The sequence below is a fragment of the Podarcis cretensis genome, assembly GCF_951804945.1.
Source record: "Podarcis cretensis genome assembly, chromosome: 8".
NCBI classification, from domain to species: Eukaryota; Metazoa; Chordata; class Lepidosauria; order Squamata; family Lacertidae; genus Podarcis; species Podarcis cretensis.
The window spans coordinates 38,145,034-38,165,740 of record NC_137177.1 but is presented as its reverse complement, the minus strand read 5'-3'; the positions used below and the strand labels follow the sequence as shown (position 1 = coordinate 38,165,740).

The following is a 20,707-nucleotide window of genomic DNA, read 5'->3' as shown; positions in this document are numbered from 1 at the left end:
GGGGAAGGAGTTGCCCAGTAGAGGGCCAATGTGGCCTGTGGCAGGAGGACAGGGCTGTTTCCTAAGTATCTGCAAGGTGCCTCTATGATACGAACATTTTAGCAATGAAACAGGCCTGCCTTTGCCAAGCTGCTGCCCCCTGTATGCTTTAGACTGCAATTCCCATCAGCCACTGTGGTCATATAAAGCTGGAGCTGATGGGAGTTGTAGTCCAAAAAGTCTGGAGCGTTCCAGGTTTGGGAAAGGCTAGTTTAAGCCATGGGTGGGGGACATTTTTGGGGTTAAGGGCTCATTTCTGTGGGGAATAATTGGGACACACACACACTGGTAGTGGGCAGGACAAGAGGCAAAAGTGGGCTGGTTGGGGGCAGACATTTTCTCTCCCCCCCCCATTCATAAACATGCACCCATGCATCTCCTCAACTTGCAAGACATGTGATGTGCGTATTTTGCTAATAATTAGGATCTGGGTTCTGTATAGCTCCATGATCATCACATCTCTCTACCTGGCCTTCTGGACTCTCCCCAGCCCACTTCCCTCACTGACTCTGCATCTCACCCTGAGTGTTTTTGCCTAGCTGGAATGTCCCCTTGAACATTGATGGTGTCTTTTATTTATCAGAATGGAAGACAGACTGTGTAGGAACTAGTGTTCTTTATTAAGGTAAACTTTTTCATTCGTTGCTCTATTTTGCCTCTGGTCCTGCCCAATGCTGGCATCTGGCCCTCGGGATGGTTGCCCAGAACAGAATGTGGCCCTTGGGGTAAAAAAAGAGAAAAAAGGTCCCCCACCTCTGAACTCAGTAGTTCCTCTGCACACATGGAACACATTCTCAATGCTGGCAATGTGTTTTTGCAAAGCACTTTCCCAGCATGAAGAGAGGGATGCTATTTTGGAAACAGGTTTGGAAGAAGTGAGCAGACATAAAAGAGAGCAGGAGACAGATAAAAGCAAGGAGGTGAGTGAGAGGCTCTGGATTGGGGTTCAGAATATCTAAATGGCTGTCCCATGGAAGACAGAACAAGCTTGTTTTCTGCTGCTCCAGAGAGGAGGACCCAAACCACTGGAATCAAATGAAAATGCATTTTCATAAGAGAAAGGACCCCAAACTGTGCTGAGGTTAGGAATCTAGCAAATCTCAAGGAGAACTATGCTTAGAAAAAAGCTACAGCCTGGGAGCCTCCTGCTGTTATTCTTTCTCCCATCAGCCTCAGCCAACTTGACCAAAGAGTTTTAGTCCAGAAGTACCTGATAGGCTTGGAATGTCTCCCACCTGAAAGCTTAGAGTGCTGCTGCCAGCCAGTGTTGACAATTCTGAGCTAGATGAACTCAGTAAAAGGCAGTTTCCTATGTAATAGGCCAGTCACTGGGAATAGCTTTTACCAACAAAACTGAGCTCTCGGTTAGAAGGCTTCCAGGGCATATCAATACTACGGCCGAATATTTCCAGTGATCCCAAGTTTTGTGGGTCTCTCATCCAACTTCCCCACCCTACTGGTACTTAAAATATATTTGAATTGGGAGTGCTGTTGAAACAAGGCTGCTTGGACATTTGCTGGTCCAATTCACAGGTGTCCTGGGAGATCTCTCCCGCTTTCAGGTACAGACAAGATCCAAAAATACAGTTATTTACACACGCAGAGCACAAGATTGTAAGATGTTAACTCCAGTGCTATTTAAACAGGGTGGCGGGTCGGGGGGGGAGGGGAACCCAACAACAACACAAAACAACACAATACCAAGGTTTGTACTACAATAAAAAGAAGATAGCCCTTCTCAAAGTTATTCAATAAATAGTAAAACTAGAAAATCAATTGCTTCTTTAAAAAATTTCAGCATAGGAATAAAACCAGCCACTCTGTGAAAGTGTTTCACTAATTCCACTTAAAATTTCTAACTGGGCCAGGGCGGGAAGGTGGTTTTTTTGAGGGGTTGGGGGTAGCTGGGAAATACTAGGGACAAAAGAGGAGGGGAGGTAAAGAATAAACTCTGTTCCAGAGGTTGGCATTGGGCCTTTTGAACGGCAGGATTGCAGGACGGGAAACTGGGTTGCCAACTGACCTGGTGTGCTCCTGTCAGCAGCCTGCTCTAGAGAAGCCTTGATGGAAGCACCATCACGAGCTAAGGCCTGCAGATCAAGTTGCTATCCAGGGCAGAACAGCAAGGGCTAGTCGAAAAGTTGGCAACCCCATGGCTGCCCACCTTCAATGCTACTGCTGCTGTTTCCAGGACAGAGAAAGGAGCTGCTTCCCCCAGCGGGTGGGTGAGGGGAGCCTTGGGAAAGCAAAGGCCTTGACGACCATTTGATTGTCTGCAGCCAGTCAAGTGAAGATTTGAACTGATTTCCATTTTGTAGAGAACACTTGGTGGGGGACAGGTTGTGTGGAGGGTGGGGCCCTTTAGGATGTAAAACCTACCAGAAAGCTTAACTTTGCTTTGTGGGCAGGCCAGCCTTCACTGCAACTTCCATCAGGCCCAGTTAGCACAGCCTGATGGAGGTTGGTAGTCCAAATCATCCGGAGGGCACTGGGTTGGTGACGACTGGGGCAGATCACTGGGGGTGGAACTAAGGGCGAGAGAAGCTTTCCTAGTGGAATGTAGCAAAGACAAGCCAATGGTAAACAAGGCAGCCCCAAATTATTTCAGCCCCACCACCCGCAAACATCCATTGGGAACTGCCCTTGTCTGGGGGAGGCTTGTGCGTATAGTTCTATATTCTAGCACCCACGTTAGAAAAGGATGGTGAGCCCACCCCTTGCAGGCAATGAGCTGTCAATAAATATCCATAAGGAACAGCCGACGTGTGCACAGACTGAGTGAAACACCATCACTGCCTGCCCAGTGCAGACCTTCCGGGCCTTGCCTGCTCCAAGCAAGCAGCCCACACTGAGATAGAGAGAGAGAGAGCACACCTGTGCCTCCCTCGAAAGGACGCTTGTGCAGAAGTCACAACCTGGAAAGGAAAGTGGCAGCTCCTTCTCATGAGACGTTGCCACAAAGGTCAACTGTGTGTGGTCAGCCTTTCAAAGAAGTGGAAACTAAGCTCTGTTTTCTTAGATCTGCAAATCTTCCCAAAGATCATAGGGGGTTGGACTAGATGACCCTCGGGGGTGGTCCCCTTCAAACTCCACAATTCTATGAAATCATTATTTTTTCAGGGACAAACACTTCTGTCGCCAGCAAAAGGACTGCTGTGGCACGGAAGGGTTGTTTTCTGACCTCCCGAAGTCCAGCGAGAGAAGGTTTTGCCAGGCTGTTCTGCAGAAAGTCCTGGGTCAGCAGCAACAAGCCCCACCTGCCGCAAGGAGACCATGTGGCTTTTTTTCTCTGCTGCACAACCTGGTGCTTTGGCTACCATTCGGGAAGACTTTTTTCCGTCCGCCTGAAAGTTCTCCCCTTTGGACACGTAGCCACGGTCCCAACGGAAGAGAGGGAAAGGGCAACCCACCTGGCCGTCCGTTTAAAAATCTCACCAGAATGGCTAAGAAATGTGCATTCCTGTGGGGGGTGGGGGAATCTCTTGATATATAGAATATGCACAAGCAATATTATATATTTAAAATAGTTTTAACAATATATAGCTAGTCCTCCCCCTCACATCCAGGCTCTTCCTTCCATCCCAGGCCTGGTAGGAGTTTGCCTGCTTGGCTGAAGTTCCTTCCAGGCTGACAGGTCTCAGATCCTCTGCTATGAACATCCTCCATGGGGGCAGCCTCTGTGCAAACGTCGGAATCTCCCCCCGTAGCTGAAAAGCTGTCCCCAAACCCTTTCCGGAAAGGCGGGAGCAGGCACTGGACCACAAAATCTTCAGTGCTGAGCAACAGCACTTGTGGGCTGAGCTGGCCCTCTGCCCGGGTCTCTCCCTCCATCCAGGGCTGCATCACTGTGAAGCCGAGCTGGAGTCTTTGCTGTCGTTCTTCCCGCTTTTGGGAGCATTTGGCTTCAACAAGATGAAACGGTTCAAGAGGTCAGTCTCTGAGCTGGCCTGGGGCCCCGAGTACGAGTCACCTGTGGGCAGAGAGCAGACCTCGTCTCTGTTTGGAGAAATGCATTGGTGTTAAGAAGAAGAACGTAAGAAGAGCCTGCTGGATCAGGCCCACAGCCCATCTAGTCCAGCATCCTGTCCTCACAGCGGCTGATCTGTGTGAAGCCAGCAGGCAGGATTCAAAGACAGGAGCACTTTCCTCTCCTGTGGCTTGCAGCAACTGGGATGCAGAAGCATCGCTGCCTCTGACTGGAGGCAGAGCATAGCTATCACAACTAGTACCATCAATAGCCTTGAATGTGCCCAGTGCTCCTTTAAAGCCATCTAAGTTGGTGGCCATCACTGCCTCCTGTGGGAGTGAGTTCCATAGGTTAGCTATGAGCTATGTGAAGAAGTTCTTTCAACATTCAGTTTCCCTTTGTCCACTTTTTCACACACTTCTATCATGCTCCCTTCGCTACTCATCTTTTGCCTTTACTAAAAGAAAGCCCCAAATATTGTAAACTTTCCTCATAGATGAGTTGCTCCATTCCCTTCATAATGTTAGTTGCCCTTCTCTGTCTGTTCATTTTCTAAAACTCTGCAACATCCTCTTTCAGATGAGGCTACCAGAACCGCACAAAGCATTCCAAGTGCAAGTTGTGCCCTAGATTTGTACAGCAAATGATGATGGAAGTGAATCTGATCAACAAACCCATGTATGTTCTGACACAGGGGTTTCAATTTGACTGACAGGTCAGGCTATTTGACATAGCGTAAGCTGTGACCCCGGAAGCCTCTGGCTTGAATCTCAGCTCTGCCATGAATATTGGCTTATCTTACAGGCTCATTGCAAAAGTATCTGAGATGTAGATAATGTTAGTCCTATTCAGAGGAGACCCAGTCAAATTAGCAGGGGTGACTTAACTTAGGTTCATTCATTTCAGTGGATCTGAGGCATTCAGAATGCTTCTGTATGCACTGCATAACTTTCAATTTTTATGATTACTCATTATATTGTCATTTTAACCAGCCTTAGTCAGCCTGGTGCCCTCCGACTGTTTCAGCCATGCTAGCTGGGGCTGATGCAAAGCCTGGTTTAAACACAGGCCATCTTTGATTCCTTTTTGTTGGTGTATTCTAATATTCTAAAAGAATTATGGTGTACATTTGTAAAACTGTCCAGGGAATTGTGGGCTAGAGAAGCACTATGTCATAGATGAATCGACCCACAAGATAGAGACCATTTTGGCTGAAGGACGGCACAGAAACATCCCAAATAAAGACACAAATCCACTGGGCACAATCTTGCCAAAGTTTAAGCACTTTTTTTCAGTCCCATTGATTTCAAGAGAGAGAGAGAGAGAGATTTAGAGATGAGCTCAAGGCCCCCTGTGCAAATCAATAGGGCTTAAAAGTGCTTAACCTCCTTTGGATTGTGGCCATGGTGTTTTAAGATGCCAATACAATATCTAACGTAACTGACGGCAGAGCAGCATCAAAACATGACATTAAATGAGGGTTGCCCTGTCAGCTTTCTGATATGTAGAGGCATCCTAAATCCAGAAAAATCTCATTTGGCCATGAAAGTCACTGGGTGACCTTGAGCCAGCCACCATCTTCCCTCAGCCTGACCTATCTCGCAGGGTTCTTGTTGGGAGATTAAATGAGGAGGCAGAGAACCATGTATGCCAACCTTGAGCAACTCAGAACGACAAATGAAATGAATCAATGAATGGATACTATGCTGTATTATTTATCTATGCTCTTCAATTATCTTTTTTTCTTAAATTGTTTAAATTGTGTCCGTTGCATACTTATACTTGGATACTAAGCAGACTATAAATGACTTAAGATACTAAGCAGACTATAAATGACTTAAGTAAGAAACATGGCTTAGTGTGCAATCCTATACGTCTCCACTGAGGTGAGCCACTCACAGTCTGGCAGGACTTATTCGCAGGTACACCTGTGTGGCTGGGGTAGCCAGCCTGTGTCCTTTTGGGGGTTACTGGACTCTCATCAGCCCCCAAAGCGACCATGGCCAATAGTTATGGATGATGTGTGTTGTATGCTAGGAACATCTGGAAGCCCACAGGTCAACCAAGATTGCAGCCTTATTTTACCTCTCTGCTTTCTTAGCTTCATATCCTGCCCTTCCACCGAAACGGAGCCCAGAGTGATTAGCATAAAAGAACCCAAATAACATTAAAAATGTTAATCAGAGCTAATTTTAAAAATGGCACCAGTTAATACCTTTAAAGTTTTAAAAGGTGCAGGATGATTAAAGCAAAGCTGCCTTTCAGTGAAAACCTATTTACAAAAAGATCTAAGCTCAGCATTACAGATTTCAGGATCTACTCCAGATCACCACCAGAAGCAAAATTATTGTGCTGTTTTGCATGATGAAGAGCCCTGGAGGAAAGAAGTTAAGTTCCTTGAAAGCAAGGGAAGCAAGCTCTGATTCAACATGACACATGTAGAGCCCTTTTCAAAAAAGTGAAACTCCAACCACCAGCGATTTTGTAAGATCTCGAGAAAGCGAGATCTTAACTTTTTAAAAAGGGGCAGCTTTAATCCAGGGATCACCAGTTGGCAGCCGAAAGGCTGGATCTGGCCTGCAAATCCATTTTAATCTACACACACACACACACACACACACACAGGAGCCACTGTACCAAATTTGAATCGCAAACCCTGAACACCAGCTGCAGCTCTGTTAGCACACCCTGCGAATCTTTAGGGTCACAGAACAGAGACATAATGCAACGAGGTGAAGAAGAAGAAGAAGAGTTTGGATTTGATATCCCGCCTTTCACTCCCTTTAAGGAGTCTCAAAGCGGCTAACATTCTCCTTTCCCTTCCTCCCCCACAACAAACACTCTGTGAGGTGAGTGGGGCTGAGAGACTTCAAAGAAGTGTGACTGGCCCAAGGTCACCCAACAGCTGCATGTGGAGGAGTGGAGACGCGAACCTGGTTCCCCAGATTACAAGACTACCGCTCTTAACCACTGCACCACACTGGCTCCTTGTTGGAGCCAATGCAGGAGCTGGATTTTGGGAGATTTTCTTTTGGGGATGGGTGGGGGAGAGATAAGGAGAAACAGCTGACTCCCTGCACCCCCACCCGAAAGCCTACACTTTCCAGAAACACACAAGTGCCTACAGATTTTGGGGGTGTGGGTGGGAGACAACAGGACAACTGAATTCTGTGGGAAGCCTAGATTCGCCCCCCCCCACTATAGAGCAGAAACTCACCACTGTAGTTTGAGGATTCGGCAATGTTCTGCGAGCCGGTGATGTGGTGCCAGTAGGCGCTGCGTGGCAACATGGTGGTTGGTGTGCAGGGGTAGGAGTAATGCTCTGTGCCCTTGTTCAACAGCTGGAAAAGAGGAGGGGGAGTGTAGATTTTAGGAATCAGAGTTGTGCACAGGGGAGAGAAAGAATGGCAGGTAAGGAATGCTGCAGTCTGGGAAGAGTTGAGATAATAATACAGCCAACATTGGCAGGGGGTGGAAGCTGGAACAAATTACTGGAGTCTGGAAGGTGGTCCAGAACCCAATTATCTTTCATATGTTTTGTGCAGGGACAGCCCATCCCGTTTCGCTGCCTGAGGCAAAATGGAAAGGTGCTGCCCCTCTCAAAGCCTCATGAGACCCCAGGGGTGGGGGCACAGTCTTACCAAGCTGGCCCCTCCAGTTGTTTTGGACTGCAATTTGCACCAACTCATGGGATTTGTAGTCCAGGGGTCCCTTTACCTTTTACATCTGGAGGGCTGGACCAGGCTGGCAAAGTCACCGTACATTTAAGGCACTACGGGACAGCTTTAAACTGCCATGGCTCCTCCCACAAGAATTCTGAGAGCTGTAGTTTGTAAAAAGGGAAGAGAGTTGCTAGAACATCCTTGATCCCCTCCCAGAGCTATAATTCTCAGAGTAGTTTAACAATCAATCCCTGTTCAAAGGAACTGTCTGGGAATTGTAGCTCTGAGAGGGGAATAAGGGTCTCCTAACAATTCTCAATTTACTCCTAACAATTCTCAATTTACCTGCGGGAAGGTAAACGGCGTTTCCGTGTGCGGCTCTGGCTCGCCAGAGCAGCGATGTCACGCTGGCCACGTGACCCGGAAGTGTCTCCGGACAGCGCTGGCCCCTGGCCTCTTAAGTGAGATGGGCGCACAACCCCAGAGTCTGTCAAGACTGGCCCGTACGGGCAGGGGTACCTTTACCTTTTTTTAACAATTCTCAGCACCCTCAACAAACTGCAGCTGTTTAGAGAGGCAGGATACTGCTTTAATGCATGTGGTGAATGTGGACTAACTGAACTTAAGTGTTTGGGCTGAGGTTTTAAAGGTGTCACAAGAGTCAAAGAATCTCTCCAGGCATCCCCTCAACTGCCGCCTGGGGGCAACCATTCCTGCAGCGGAGAGCTGGGAAGCAGAGCTCACTCTGTCAGCTCTGCTGTGACAGGCTAGCCACTAGCCCCACCAGGCCTCCTCTCCCTTCAACGGTCACCAGGGGGCAGCCATTCCACCAAGCTGCCTCAGTGGGGAGAGATGGGAAGAAGGTGGCTTGTTCCATCAGCTTTCATCCAGTTCCTGGAACTGTTTAGAAATTGGTGCCTGAGTTCTGATTTGGATTTTCCTCTTCCTGTTCCTTTCCCTTCATTCTTTTAGCTTGTTAAGCACACAGGTAGGGATTGCACAGAAACTGCTCTGGGAGCCTTTGTGGCTGAGGGGCAAGCACAAATGCTCCAAAATAAAATAATCCAACCAACCAACCTCCCTTTCACACTTGCCTCTGTGCTGCAGCATGCTGAATGTGTACAGGTCTGTTCTTGCAAAGCACCAGCTGTTTTGGAGACACCCACTTCCATATCCCCAGTGCCAAGGGATGGCTAGAGGCAATGAAAGCCCCCTACATCCCACATCCACCTCCCCTCCAGCCATGAGCTCACCCTCACATTCTTCTCCATCTCCAGAAGGACGCGCTTGTGCTGTTCAGCAATGGCTAAGGTGGCGCTGTGCACCCTCTGGTAGATCTGCTCACCCTCCTGGGTCTGAAAGGTATACAGGCCTTCGCCGGCGTCACACATCCTGCTAAGCAAAAGGGCGGCGACAGAGAGCAAGAGGTCAAAAGCGGGACCCCAGTGAAGGGGTGCACAAACCTCATACCGGCTGCTTCCACCCCATCGGTGCTGTTCATACTGTAGTTGTCCTGTCTCCCAAACTCACACTTGCACCGTTCACACCTCACTCCTGCATGGACTTCACAAACATGTATGCTTACATCCCTTTCTCTCTGCCCCACTTAAAAATCCAGTACAAGAGCTTCACAAATACATTTTGCTTTTTGTTTTGTTTTTGTGTTTGCTTACAGGTTTTTTTAATCCCACTCTTCAGATGGAAAAGGATTGCGGAGCTGCTTACAAATGCCAGTGCTAAGAGAGGCTCTATTTTCAGGCTTGCAATCAAAAAGACATGGCACAAAAGGAAGGAGGATTGGGAGGGAGGAGGAAAAACACTTAGGAACTATTTCTTAGTTACAGAGTTCTTGTAATGACCAGGCGAAATGGAAAGATTACAAGTATGGAAGGAGCCAAAGGGATGCGCTTTAAGGGCTTGTGAGACTGTGGTAGTTTGCCAGAGCTCTCCTGTGCTCTGCTGAAGTTCGGTGCCTGCAACCAAAAGGTCCTTCCTACCAAGTGCCTTCTGAGCCCAAGCAACTGGTCCACGCCTGCCTGCTTTCACCAGCTCATCAACTCTGACAGGACTACAATCCATTCTTTACCCATATGACAAGTGTGTGGAGCATGGAGTTGTGACCCTGTGTAACACACACAGGCTGCAATGAAGGTGCCCACTAACGCACCCCCAGAAAAGAGGCCACAGGAATGGCACATACTAACTTTTACATGCAAAGGTAGAATTAAGCAGAAATATATTTCATCTCACCCTACTGTGGAAGACAGTATAATAATAATAATAATAATAATAATAATAATAATAATAATAATTTATTATTTATACCCCGCCCATCTGGCTGAGTTTCCCCAGCCACTCTGGGCGGCTCCCAATCAGTGTTAAAAACAGTACAGCATTACATATTAAAAACTTCCCTGAACAGGGCTGCCTTAAGATGTCTTCTGAATGTCAGGTAATTCTTTATCTCTTTGACATCTGATGGGAGGGCGTTCCACAGGGCGGGCGCCACTACCGAGAAGGCCCTCTGTCTGGTTCCCTGTAGCCTCACTTCTCGCAATGAGGGAACCGCCAGAAGGCCCTCGGCGCTGGATCTCAGTGTCTGGGCTGAACGATGGGGGTGGAGATGCTCCTTCAGGTATACAGGACCGAGGCCGTTTAGGGCTTTAAAGGTCATCACCAACACTTTGAATCGTGCTCGGAAACGTACTGGGAGCCAGTGCAGATCTCTCAGAACCGGTGTTATGTGGTCCCGGCGGCCACTCCCAGTCACCAGTCTAGCTGCCGCATTCTGGATTAATTGCAGTTTCCGGGTCACCTTCAAAGTTAGCCCCACGTAGAGCGCGTTGCAGTAGTCCAAGCGTGAGATAACCAGAGCATGCACCACTCTGGCGAGACAGTCCGCGGGGAGGTAGGGTCTTAGCCTGCGTACCAGGTGGAGCTGGTAGACAGCTGCCCTGGACACAGAGTTAACCTGCGCCTCCATGGACAGCTGTGAGTCCAAAATGACTCCCAGGCTGCGCACCTGGTCTTTCAGGGGCACAGTTACCCCATTCAGGACCAGGGAATCCTCCACACCTGCCCGCCTCCTGTCCCCCAAAAACAGTACTTCTGTCTTGTCAGGATTCAACCTCAATCTGTTAGCCGCCATCCAACCTCCAACCGCCTCCAGGCACTCACACAGGACCTTCACCGCCTTCACTGGTTCTGATTTAAAGGAGAGGTAGAGCTGGGTGTCATCTGCATACTAATGAACACCCAGTCCAAACCCCCTGATGATCTCTCCCAGCGGCTTCATATAGATGTTAAAAAGCATGGGGGAGAGGACGGAACCCTGAGGTACCCCACAAGTGAGGGCCCAAGGGTCTGAACACTCATCCCCCACCACCACTTTCTGAACACGGCCCAGGAGGAAGGAGCGAAACCACTGTATAACAGTGCCCCCAGCTCCCAGCCCCTCTAGACGGTCCAGAAGGATGTTATGGTCGATGGTGTCAAAGGCTGCTGAGAGATCCAGCAGAACTAGGAAACAGCTCTCACCTTTGTCCCTAGCCCGCCGGAGATCATCAACCAGCGCGACCAAGGCAGTTTCAATCCCATGGTGAGGCCTGAATCCCGATTGGAAGGGATCCAAATGGTCCATTTCCTCCAGGCGTGCTTGGAGTTGTTCAGCAACCACCCGCTCAATCACCTTGCCCAAGAATGGCAGATTTGAGACTGGGCGATAGTTGGCCAAATTGGCCGGGTCTAAAGATGTTTTTTTGAGAAGCGGTTTAATGACCGCCTCTTTCAGCGGGTCTGGGGAGGCTCCCTCACAGAGGGAAGCATTCACCACCCCGCAAAGCCCATCGCCCAGCCCTTCCCGGCTCGCTTTTATCAGCCAGGATGGGCAAGGATCAAGGAGACAGGTGGTCGGTTTCACTCGTCCAAGCAGCCTGTCCACATCCTCGGAGGTAACAGATTGGAATTGATCCCATATAACAGGACCAGACAGAACTCTAGCACTCTCCCGCCCTGGCCCTGCTCCCACTGTGGAGTCTACCTCCTTCTGAATCTGAGCGATTTTAACTGCAAAAAACTTTGCAAAAGCATTGCAGGAGATCTTGGGGCCCCTACCAGGCCCCGGTGGTACAGGTGGTTCCGATAAACTGCGAACCACCTGAAAAAGTCTCCTGCTGCTGTTTTCTGCAGATGCAATGGAGGCGGTGAAGAAGGCCCTCTTCGCCGTCGCCATTGCCACTTGGTAGGCTCGACATTGAGCTCTAACCCGTGTCCGGTCTGATTCAGAATGAGTTTTCCGCCACCGGCGCTCTAGCTGTCTCAACGATTGTTTCATCACCCTCAGCTCCGGGGAAAACCATGGGGCTGTCCGGGCTCCATGCAATCGGAGAGGGCGCTTCGGAGCCAGACAGTCAATAGCCCTGGTTAACTCCGCATTCCAGCGTGCCACCAGGGAATCAGCTGAAAGGCCATCAACTTGGGATAAAGCATCCCCTACCACTCTCTGGAAACCAATTGGATCCATTAAGTGGCGGGGGCGGACCATCCGAATCGGTCCCACCTCCCTGCGGAGGGGAAGGGTTGCGGAGAAGTCCAGTTGCACCAGGAAGTGATCTGACCATGGCACTTCTTTTGTTTCACTTTTAGTTAATGTCAGATCACCAACATCCGTAGAGGTAAACACCAAGTCTAAGGCATGTCCGTGGCTATGAGTTGGGCCAGACTTATTCAGGGACAGCCCCATGGAGGCCATGCTTTCCACGAAGTCCCGAGCGGCCCCTTGTAAGGTCGTGTCGGCATGGATGTTAAAATCCCCCAGGACAACCAAGCTAGGTGTCTCCAGGAGCATATCCGCCACGACCTGAAGCAGCTCGGGCAGGGAATCCTTGGTGCAGCGGGGAGGTCGGTACACCAGTAGGAATCCTGTACTGCCCCTATTGCCCAACTTCCAGAACATGCACTCAGAAAACTGGGTCTTCCCAATAGGACGCCTGGTGCAGACTAATGACTTCCTAAAAAATCACTGCAACCCCCCCTCCCCGCCCACATGACCTGGGTTGCTGTGCGTAAGAGAAACCTGGTGGGCAAGCGGCGGCAAGGACAGGCCCATCTGCCTCATCCAACCAGGCCTCTGTCACACATGCCAGGTCAAATCCTCCATCCACAATCAGGTCGTGGATGGCAGTGGTTTTATTCATCATTGACCTGGCATTGCACAGCAACACTCTCAGGTCATGTGGGTTTCCCTTGCTGATTACTGTATCCTTCCGGTCAGGACCAGACCTGGAGGCAGGGATAGTCCTCAAACAACGACTAAACCTGCCTCCTCGGTAATGACATGGTCTGGTCTTAGCATAACTCCTCCTCCTGCCTGTGATCACTGAGATCGGGTGTCCCAATACATCTCCCCCTGTGGAACCTGCCCCACCCAATCTATTGGCTGAGGCCCACTCCCAGGCAGCCATGACCCTTCCCCTTAAAAGGCAAAATACAAACTATATAATAATTTAACAGAATAATAATAATAATAATAATAATAATAATAATAATAATAATAAAACAAAACAGAACAAAACAAAACAAAACAAAGCAAGGAACAATAGTGCTGACTCAGTGCTTATCCCACCCCAAGCAAAAATAAAATAATGAAATAATATAATATTATAAAAACCAACAACCACCATTTAAAGTGCTGCAAATTAAAAGCGATTAAAACATTTAAAACCATTTTGTCCATTGCTGCCGGTAGCTGCTCAGGCCTCTTATGCTGTGGGTGCGAGTGCAGGCCCCGCCCCCTAGGCCGGATGGAGTTGGCAGGAGAGGGAGCGGTCCTCCCAACACTCACGCAAGCAGCAGCAGCAGCAGCCGTGTCCCGGAGGCCTCTCTCAGGCCTCTTATGCTGTGGGTGTGAGTGCAGGCCCCGCCCCCTAGGCCGGATGGAGTTGGCAGGAGAGGGAGCGGTCTTCCCAACACTCACGCAAGCAGCAGCAGCAGTGACCTGGTGATCTGCTTAGTCTGCAGACCAGGGGCTTACTGGTCTCTCGGGTTCTCTCATCATAAAACTGGAATTGGACCAGGTAGTCATGCAAGTAGAGGATGTTTCTAAACAGAGGACTGTCCTTTAAATTAGGACACAAGGCCACCCTACATCCACTGTAATCCAAACACAATCCTATAGCAAACACTGCTCAGTGCTTTCTGAAACTGTAACTAAAACAATTCATTTGTTGTTACTTTTTAGAACTCGGACTTAGAAGCCAGACGATAGATTGCACAAACGGGCAGGCTCTCAGATAGGAAATTGCACCTACTCAGCTCCTCCTTGGTCATTCTGCTGCCAAGCTAAACTAAGCTAAACCATGGTTTTGCTTAGCATATTGTCTGAATCTGGGCTCAGGTCCAGTTCTCCCCGACAAACGAGCTGTAAACCACACAGCAAACTTTGGTTACAGCTTATAGTTTGGCCAGAGAGAGCTAAACCACAAGTGTGTGTTCAGACAACACAACCTTGAACTTAGACAGGCTAATCCAACAATGGTATGGTGCAATGCAGCAGCAGCAAAAATGGCCGGGGAGGAACCAACAATCTGGCTACAATCTGCTTTGTAGAAGTCCACACCTTTGCTCATCCATACTAAACCATGGCTTGGCTGAGTGTTTCATGCAAAATGGGCCACAGGCTATTTGAAGACCCAAGGACAGCTGAAATTATTTTATGAAGTTGACTTGGGGTTGTTTATATAGACTGGTGATAGTAGAGTCCACCCTTTTTTGAGCCTGGTGCAGTTTCCACCAAGGCTGGGAGACTGGGAGCATCTTGAAGGCTCACTTTGCTCCTTTGACCCTGCCCCCTCTTGTGAAAGCATTGCTCCTCTTCTGTTTTGGAGCTAACTATAGTTAGCACTACATCTGCCCCAGCATCTTCCCTAACCATGATCAGCATCAAACAACCGTTTGCAAATATGATTAGAAGCAGATTTGCAAATTGTGTGGCTTGGGCTAAGCATGATTAGCATTGACATCGGCACAGAGTATGGCTTGCTCTGAGGCAAACAGTTCCACTGAGCTGTATGTGCAAAGAACTGCAGCCTAGCATTTGCCCAAAGGTGCCCAGGGAGTCTGAAGGCCTCTCCAGACAACCTCTTTATTGAGCACTCATCCCGATTTGCTTGCACAAAGCTTATTTAGAGATTAGATTATATCGAACCTTTTTTGAACTTTCCTTCTGATTTGTTTGCGGCGAGGTTATATGAAAATGAATATTCATTCTGATTTGCTTGTGGGGTTTTTACACGCCTTTCCAGTAGTCATCCATTCTCCCCACACTATTCAATGCACTTCCCCATCACTTTCCAAACAGTGCAAAGACTGTTTTTGACCAGACAGAAGTTTATAAAATTATGCATGGCATGGAGAAAGTGAGTAGAGAAAAGTTTTCCTTCCTCTCTCATAACACTAGAATTCGAGGACATTCAAATCTGCAGCAGGTAAAACAAACTACGTCTTCATGCAGCACAGTGTTAAACTATGGAACTCACTCCTGCAGGAGGCAGTAATGGCCACCAATTTGGGTGGCTTTAAAAGAGAATTGGACAAATTCATGGCAGAAAAGGCTATCAGTGGCTACTAGCCACAATGGTGGACTTCCTCCACTGTTAATGGCTGCATGCCTGATACCAGCTGCTGGAAACTTAGGAGGGAAGAGGGCTCTTGTGCACAAATCCTGCTTGTGGGTTTCTCACAGGCATCTGGTTGGCCACTGTGGGAACAGGATGCTGGACTAGATGGGCCATTGGCCTGATCCTGCAGGCTGCTTTGATTTTCTTAGGTTCCCCCCGCCTGCTTTTTTAGTGGATTTGTTGTGCTAGGGTGATGGAACACTTTAATCCATTTTAAACATGCAAACCTATAGTTCTGGTATGTGCTCGATTCCTTCCTGCAAAGCAGTCGTGGAGCATGTGCCCGTACTGCCCTGGGCACAAGGCGCACCACGGCCGAGGAGGGTGGATGGCAGCATTGCTGTTTAGTCTCCTGCTCTCCTCCCCACTGAGCTATGGCCAGGAATAAGTTCTGCAGCTAAGGCACAGTTCCTTCTCACTCTGAGCCAGGCTCTAATGAAGGAGCCTGCTGTGGGGGAGCCTGTTTGCACCCCCCTCACAAAATTGTGCCCGGGGCTGCAGCCCCCACCCACGCTATGCCTCTGCTGCAAAATCCCAAGAGTCTGGAGGCACTCTGATGCAATAGTATTGCACCTGGATAAATCTTTTGAATAGGTTGTGAATTATCCCTCTATGGCAAAGATCTGAGATCCTCCCACACCGGGAAAGAAAGAGGTGAATGGTACCTCTGCCTGGCTTGGGAGTTTTTCATCCTTATAGTATAGTGGGTGGGTTATTCCCCTTCTCCCCCACTACCCTGCCAAAGAAACAAACAGCTTTATTGTCAGAACAGGCTGTTCCACAGCCTCAGAGCAGGGTGGGACGGGGCTTGTTGGAAGAGTTCCTCTAATCTCTCTATAAAAGCCAGGCATAATGAGTCAGTGAAGGTCTGGGATAAAAGGGAAAGATCAAATTTCTTTCCTTTGTAGATGGTAATTAGCTGGAGTCGCTAAGAGGTGCAGACTGGGATGGTCTAAATCAATTTGCAAAGTTCACAAGGTAGGGAAAAGTCCGAGTGTTTCTGGGAAAAGGCTTTTAGGGGTTTTAAATCCTGTCATGGAGTGAGATGAGCAAACTACTGGGCTTCATTGCATGACTGTAGTGGGGACTGCAGGGCTGTTCCCCCTGCCCCACCCACCCACAATCGCTGCATGTGAAAATCCATCCATATGGATTCCTCTCTGGCTGCACAGAGCAAAGTCCATATGGGGGTTTGGGGACATAGGAATCTGCTTTACACATTGGCCCTGTCTAGATCAGTATTGCTGGCACTTACTGACAACAGCTCTCTTGTGTTTCAGATCTTTCCCATCCCAATTAGAGAAGCCAGGGCACACACAGGGACACAGGGCTGGTGCACATGCTGTCCATCTGTCCATCCTTTAGGGGACCTCTATTCCCCTCACAGAGCTACAGTTCTTGGAATGGATTAATGGTCAACCCCTCTTCTCAAGGAACTCTGGAAATTGTAGCTCTGTGTAGGTAAGGAGGCAGGCAGGTGGGGACTGGCTGACGGGAGATGGAGGTTGCTGAGGCAATGCCCCATTCATCCAAATGGACCAGCCTCCACTATGCACTTGGGTGGGTGGGTGGGAATCCACACAGACTTGACTTCTTCCTTTTTTTCCTGCTTTCCTTTTAGTACAGTAAGTCCTGCCAGCCTCTCCCGAGGCTTTATGGAGATCTTGATTATGTACCAGTAAAATATCCATGTGGAAAACATCAGCTTGGAAAATGGCTTTGGAATAGATTCAGTGTTTTGGGGATTTCCCTCTCAGAAAATCCTTGGGGAAAGCTGAAATCATGGGAAGACCTGACCCACTCTGAATGCTGCCCAACCAGCCCCTCAGTGCCCTCCAGTCTTCCCTGTGGCCAGTTCCCTTCCCTTTCCAGCAGCTGTGGCCTAGTGGGTGGAGGCAAGTTGAAGGGAGAGAGAGAACTGCTCTTTGGGTTTTTCTTAGGCCCCAAAGCAGCCTTCCCCAATCCAGATGTTTTGGACTGCATCTCTCATCTGTCTCATCACTCATGCAAAGCCCAGCAACAACACTAACTGAAATAAGCATGCCCTTAGCAGCTCCAGAGAACTGCATGTGGTAACAATCCACTGTCTGCCTCATTTTTATGACTGCTACCACCTTATATCCATTTCTGACTGGTTTCAGTCTCAGCAGGTCAATATAAGAACTTTGTAAGGAGTGGTGCCTGGATTTTCTTTTCCCTTTCTCCCTCCCCAGCCCTCTTTCCTTTTGTATCCTGCCTTTCAGATTGCAAAAGCCTTCCATTTTGTTGATCTGCAAGCAATTCTGGGAGCCTCTTTTTGCTAAAGCATGGGGTACAAACCTTGAAAAGAAACAAATAAATAAGAAATCCCGCCTCTTTCACAAAAATCTCAAGATCTTATAGGTAGGTTAAGCTGAAATACTGTGGATGGCCCTAGGTCATCTAATGTGATGTGCTTCACAGTGCCAATTCTCAGTGGTTATGGCCACTGTGCAGAGCTGGACTGATACTTTAAATTATTCCCAAGTTTCAGAACACACACACACTCCTACAACCAGCACGGCGCTACAAGCCCTCTGGGTCACACGTCCCTGCATGCATACCGGCCAGCCTCAAAGGTGAACCGCGTGGCATCTCGCCCGTAGCGTCGCAGCGAGCACAGGGGCCAGGAGACGAGCTTGACGCGAGGGTTGTGCATGTCCCAGAGGTAAATGTTCTCGTGTGTGATCTGCAACTTGCACTCGCCATAGATGTCCAGGTTGGGGCAGGGCAGGAGGAAGACGTTGAAGCGATCTGTGGGGGAGAAAGGGGCGCTACTGAGCCAGGCTTGCTGGCACTTTCTCTGCTTCACACCACCCCTTTGGCACCCTCCAAGCTGTCTCCTTCCCAATATTTTGCTTGAGCAACAGCAAAACTCACCAGTCTGCCACCTCTTGGGCTTGATGTTTGTGGCTCCAATTAGCTGCCTCCTAAGCCTAACTGTAGCCTCGCCATGTACTCCCTGGCCACAATCTGCAGCTTAAACCCCAACACTGCCTCTGTCCCACATTTCGACAGAGATGCTGTTCGCTGCATGCCCATGCCCTGGCTCAGTGTCCAGGGCTTCCTCCAGGTATCTCTGCTCTTGCCCTGGGCAGCAGTGCCTGCAATGCCCATCTCAAGGAGCTGCCCTCTGCACTGCCACGCCTGGCTCCCTGCTTGTGGAATGCTCTCCCAAGAGGGACTCACCTGGTGGCACCATTGCATAGCTTTAGGCACCAGGTAAATACATTTCTTTCCCCCCAGACTTTCCCCCAGGCTTTTGGCTATCTGGGGCCTCCTACGGCAGGTGAGATTTTTCAGTCCTGCCTTTAAAAAAATGTGGATGAGTTTTAGATCTTCCTCTGTTTCATTTTAGGCTGGTTTCAAAGTATGAGTTATGTCTTTATTGCTTCAAGTTATTTTGGTAAAAAAAAAGAGAGAGAGAGAGAGAGAAAAAGAACGGCTAATAAGATCAATAAATAATAACAGGCCATTTGTTTCTCCAGTCAGTCCTTCCACCACCCTCATTCCCCGGCCACCCCACCACCATAGCAAATTTAGGACAGCCTGCCCCCTTACCTGTCTGCTCACACTGCACTCCAGGTGCCAGCAGATCTGGCTCTCCCAGGCTGATGTCGTTGAGCCGTGCCCCCAGGCACTCGATGGACAGAGTTTTGTACCACTCCTCAGCCTCCAGCTCTGCAAGATGGGAAGCGCCCTCAGTTAGTGTCCAGCATTCAGTCCTGTTGCCATTGAGTTCAACACAACACACATACACTTGCCAGTGGCTTGCAGCCTCGTAGAATGCGCCCGCACGCTGCTGCTCACAAACACCCCCATAAATCCCACAGCGGGGCTCCTACCAGATTCACAGGTGAATGTCCGAGCTGAGTCGTCGGTGAAGATGATGGCCACGGCCTGCCGCTTAGTCTCCTTTGGTAGCCTCGTGATGCATTTCACGTTGCTTATCTCAGTGACCTGCAGGAGAGCCACACGCCTTAAGGGGAGCACCTCCCTACAGCCCACCTTCGTCTGCAGAGAAGAGGAAAGGGATCCCTGGCTCTCTACCCAAGAACACCTGGGCAGCTCCATGCTGAGCAGGAGGGGGCTAGCTTGGGCCCAGGTCTCAATGCGGCCATCCAGAACTCTTTATAAAGCCTTCAGGAGTCTCCCTAGCTCCCTGCTCCTGCTTCACACCCTCCTAGAGTGATTTTGCCTGGCTGGGAATTTGTTCTTGAACTGTGATAATGCCTCTTGCTTAGCTAGCTGGAGGGTGTGTGTGTGTGTGTGTGTGTGTGTGTGTGCGCGCGCAAGCACATATAGACCTCTGACTTACACAATGCTGGAATGCGTGGTGCATTTTTCAATGCATTTCCCCAGCACTTTCCAAACTGCAAGTTTGGCTCCATCCTTTTTTTTTATCTCTGGCCCCACCACTGACTTGGGGACCCCGAAAGCTTGCCTTCGGCCTGAAAAATGTTGCCCACCCCAATGTTCAAAAGAATACTTCCCAACTCCTGCACAGGGAATTGTGCAGCAGCTTAGATGGGAGAGCAAAAGCTGTTTTGTAGGGAGAAGCCAATGGGGAGGGTGGCTTCGTTCACCAGCAATTCCAGAAGTTACTCATTTATGCTGGTGGTTGGGAAAGAGACTCTCTGGACAGAGGACTCTGGGACAGCAATCCCCCTTAAAGAGGTGGGATATGCCAACTCAGAAGTGTCTCAAGCAGCCTCGACCTCCTTGGGTACCCTGCGTAAAGAGAGAAGGCTGTCATTGTTGAGGGGAGGGGCATTTTCTTGGTCCAGAGGGCTGGGCAGGTGCCCTGGCTGTTCACCTCCATTTTCCAGGAGCCTGAGAGCATTGAGATGGGCAGCGGGGCATATGAGTGGTGGAATTGGGTCTTGCATTGGGTGACTAAGGTGGTGAGGAGGGGAAGGCCCAGGAGGTTGGGTGAAAGAGTGGAAAGGATGGCCAGCGAGAGAACTCAAGCAGGAGGACTGTGTTCTGCTTCTAGAACATAAACAGGTTTATTTTTGCCACAATGACTCCCTTGGGCAGGGACGGTTTTTTCCAGCACGCAATGTCACATGGACCACAAGAGTGCCCTGGGGAAGCATTTAAGGATAATGAGAATGTCTCCGAACTAGGAAACGGTGGCCAATCTTCATCGCTAGAGCAGGCAAACTGCAAGCTGGCTCTGCGTAGGAGGTTGCCCACCCCCCAGCCTCCCCAAAGGGGCCCCGCGCTGGGAAGGAGGAAAGTACAAGATGCTGACCGAGAATCATAGAATTGTAGAGTTGGAAGGGAGCCCAAAGGTCATCCAGTCCAACTCCCTGCAATGCAGAAAGCACAGCTCAAGAATC

At 49.3% G+C, this 20,707-nt stretch overlaps 1 protein-coding gene across 3 annotated transcripts in view; it reads right to left on the bottom strand.

The window, feature by feature from the left end:
• The window catches only part of DOK4 (docking protein 4), a 41,114-nt gene continuing 20,407 nt past the window's right edge, over positions 1–20,707 (bottom strand). Inside the window, exons 3-8 of one of the 3 annotated variants that reach the window (XM_079988469.1) lie at positions 19,208–19,322; positions 18,924–19,043; positions 17,927–18,116; positions 8,922–9,063; positions 7,224–7,347; positions 1–4,035 (exon numbers count right to left, since the gene is read on the bottom strand). In XM_079988469.1, the coding sequence (XP_079844595.1) occupies positions 3,962–4,035; positions 7,224–7,347; positions 8,922–9,063; positions 17,927–18,116; positions 18,924–19,043; positions 19,208–19,322 (765 nt within the window). In that variant the 3' untranslated portion in view covers positions 1–3,961. The remainder of the gene's footprint in view (positions 4,036–7,223; positions 7,348–8,921; positions 9,064–17,926; positions 18,117–18,923; positions 19,044–19,207; positions 19,323–20,707) is intronic. The other 2 variants (XM_079988467.1, XM_079988468.1) reach the window with 2 other exon arrangements.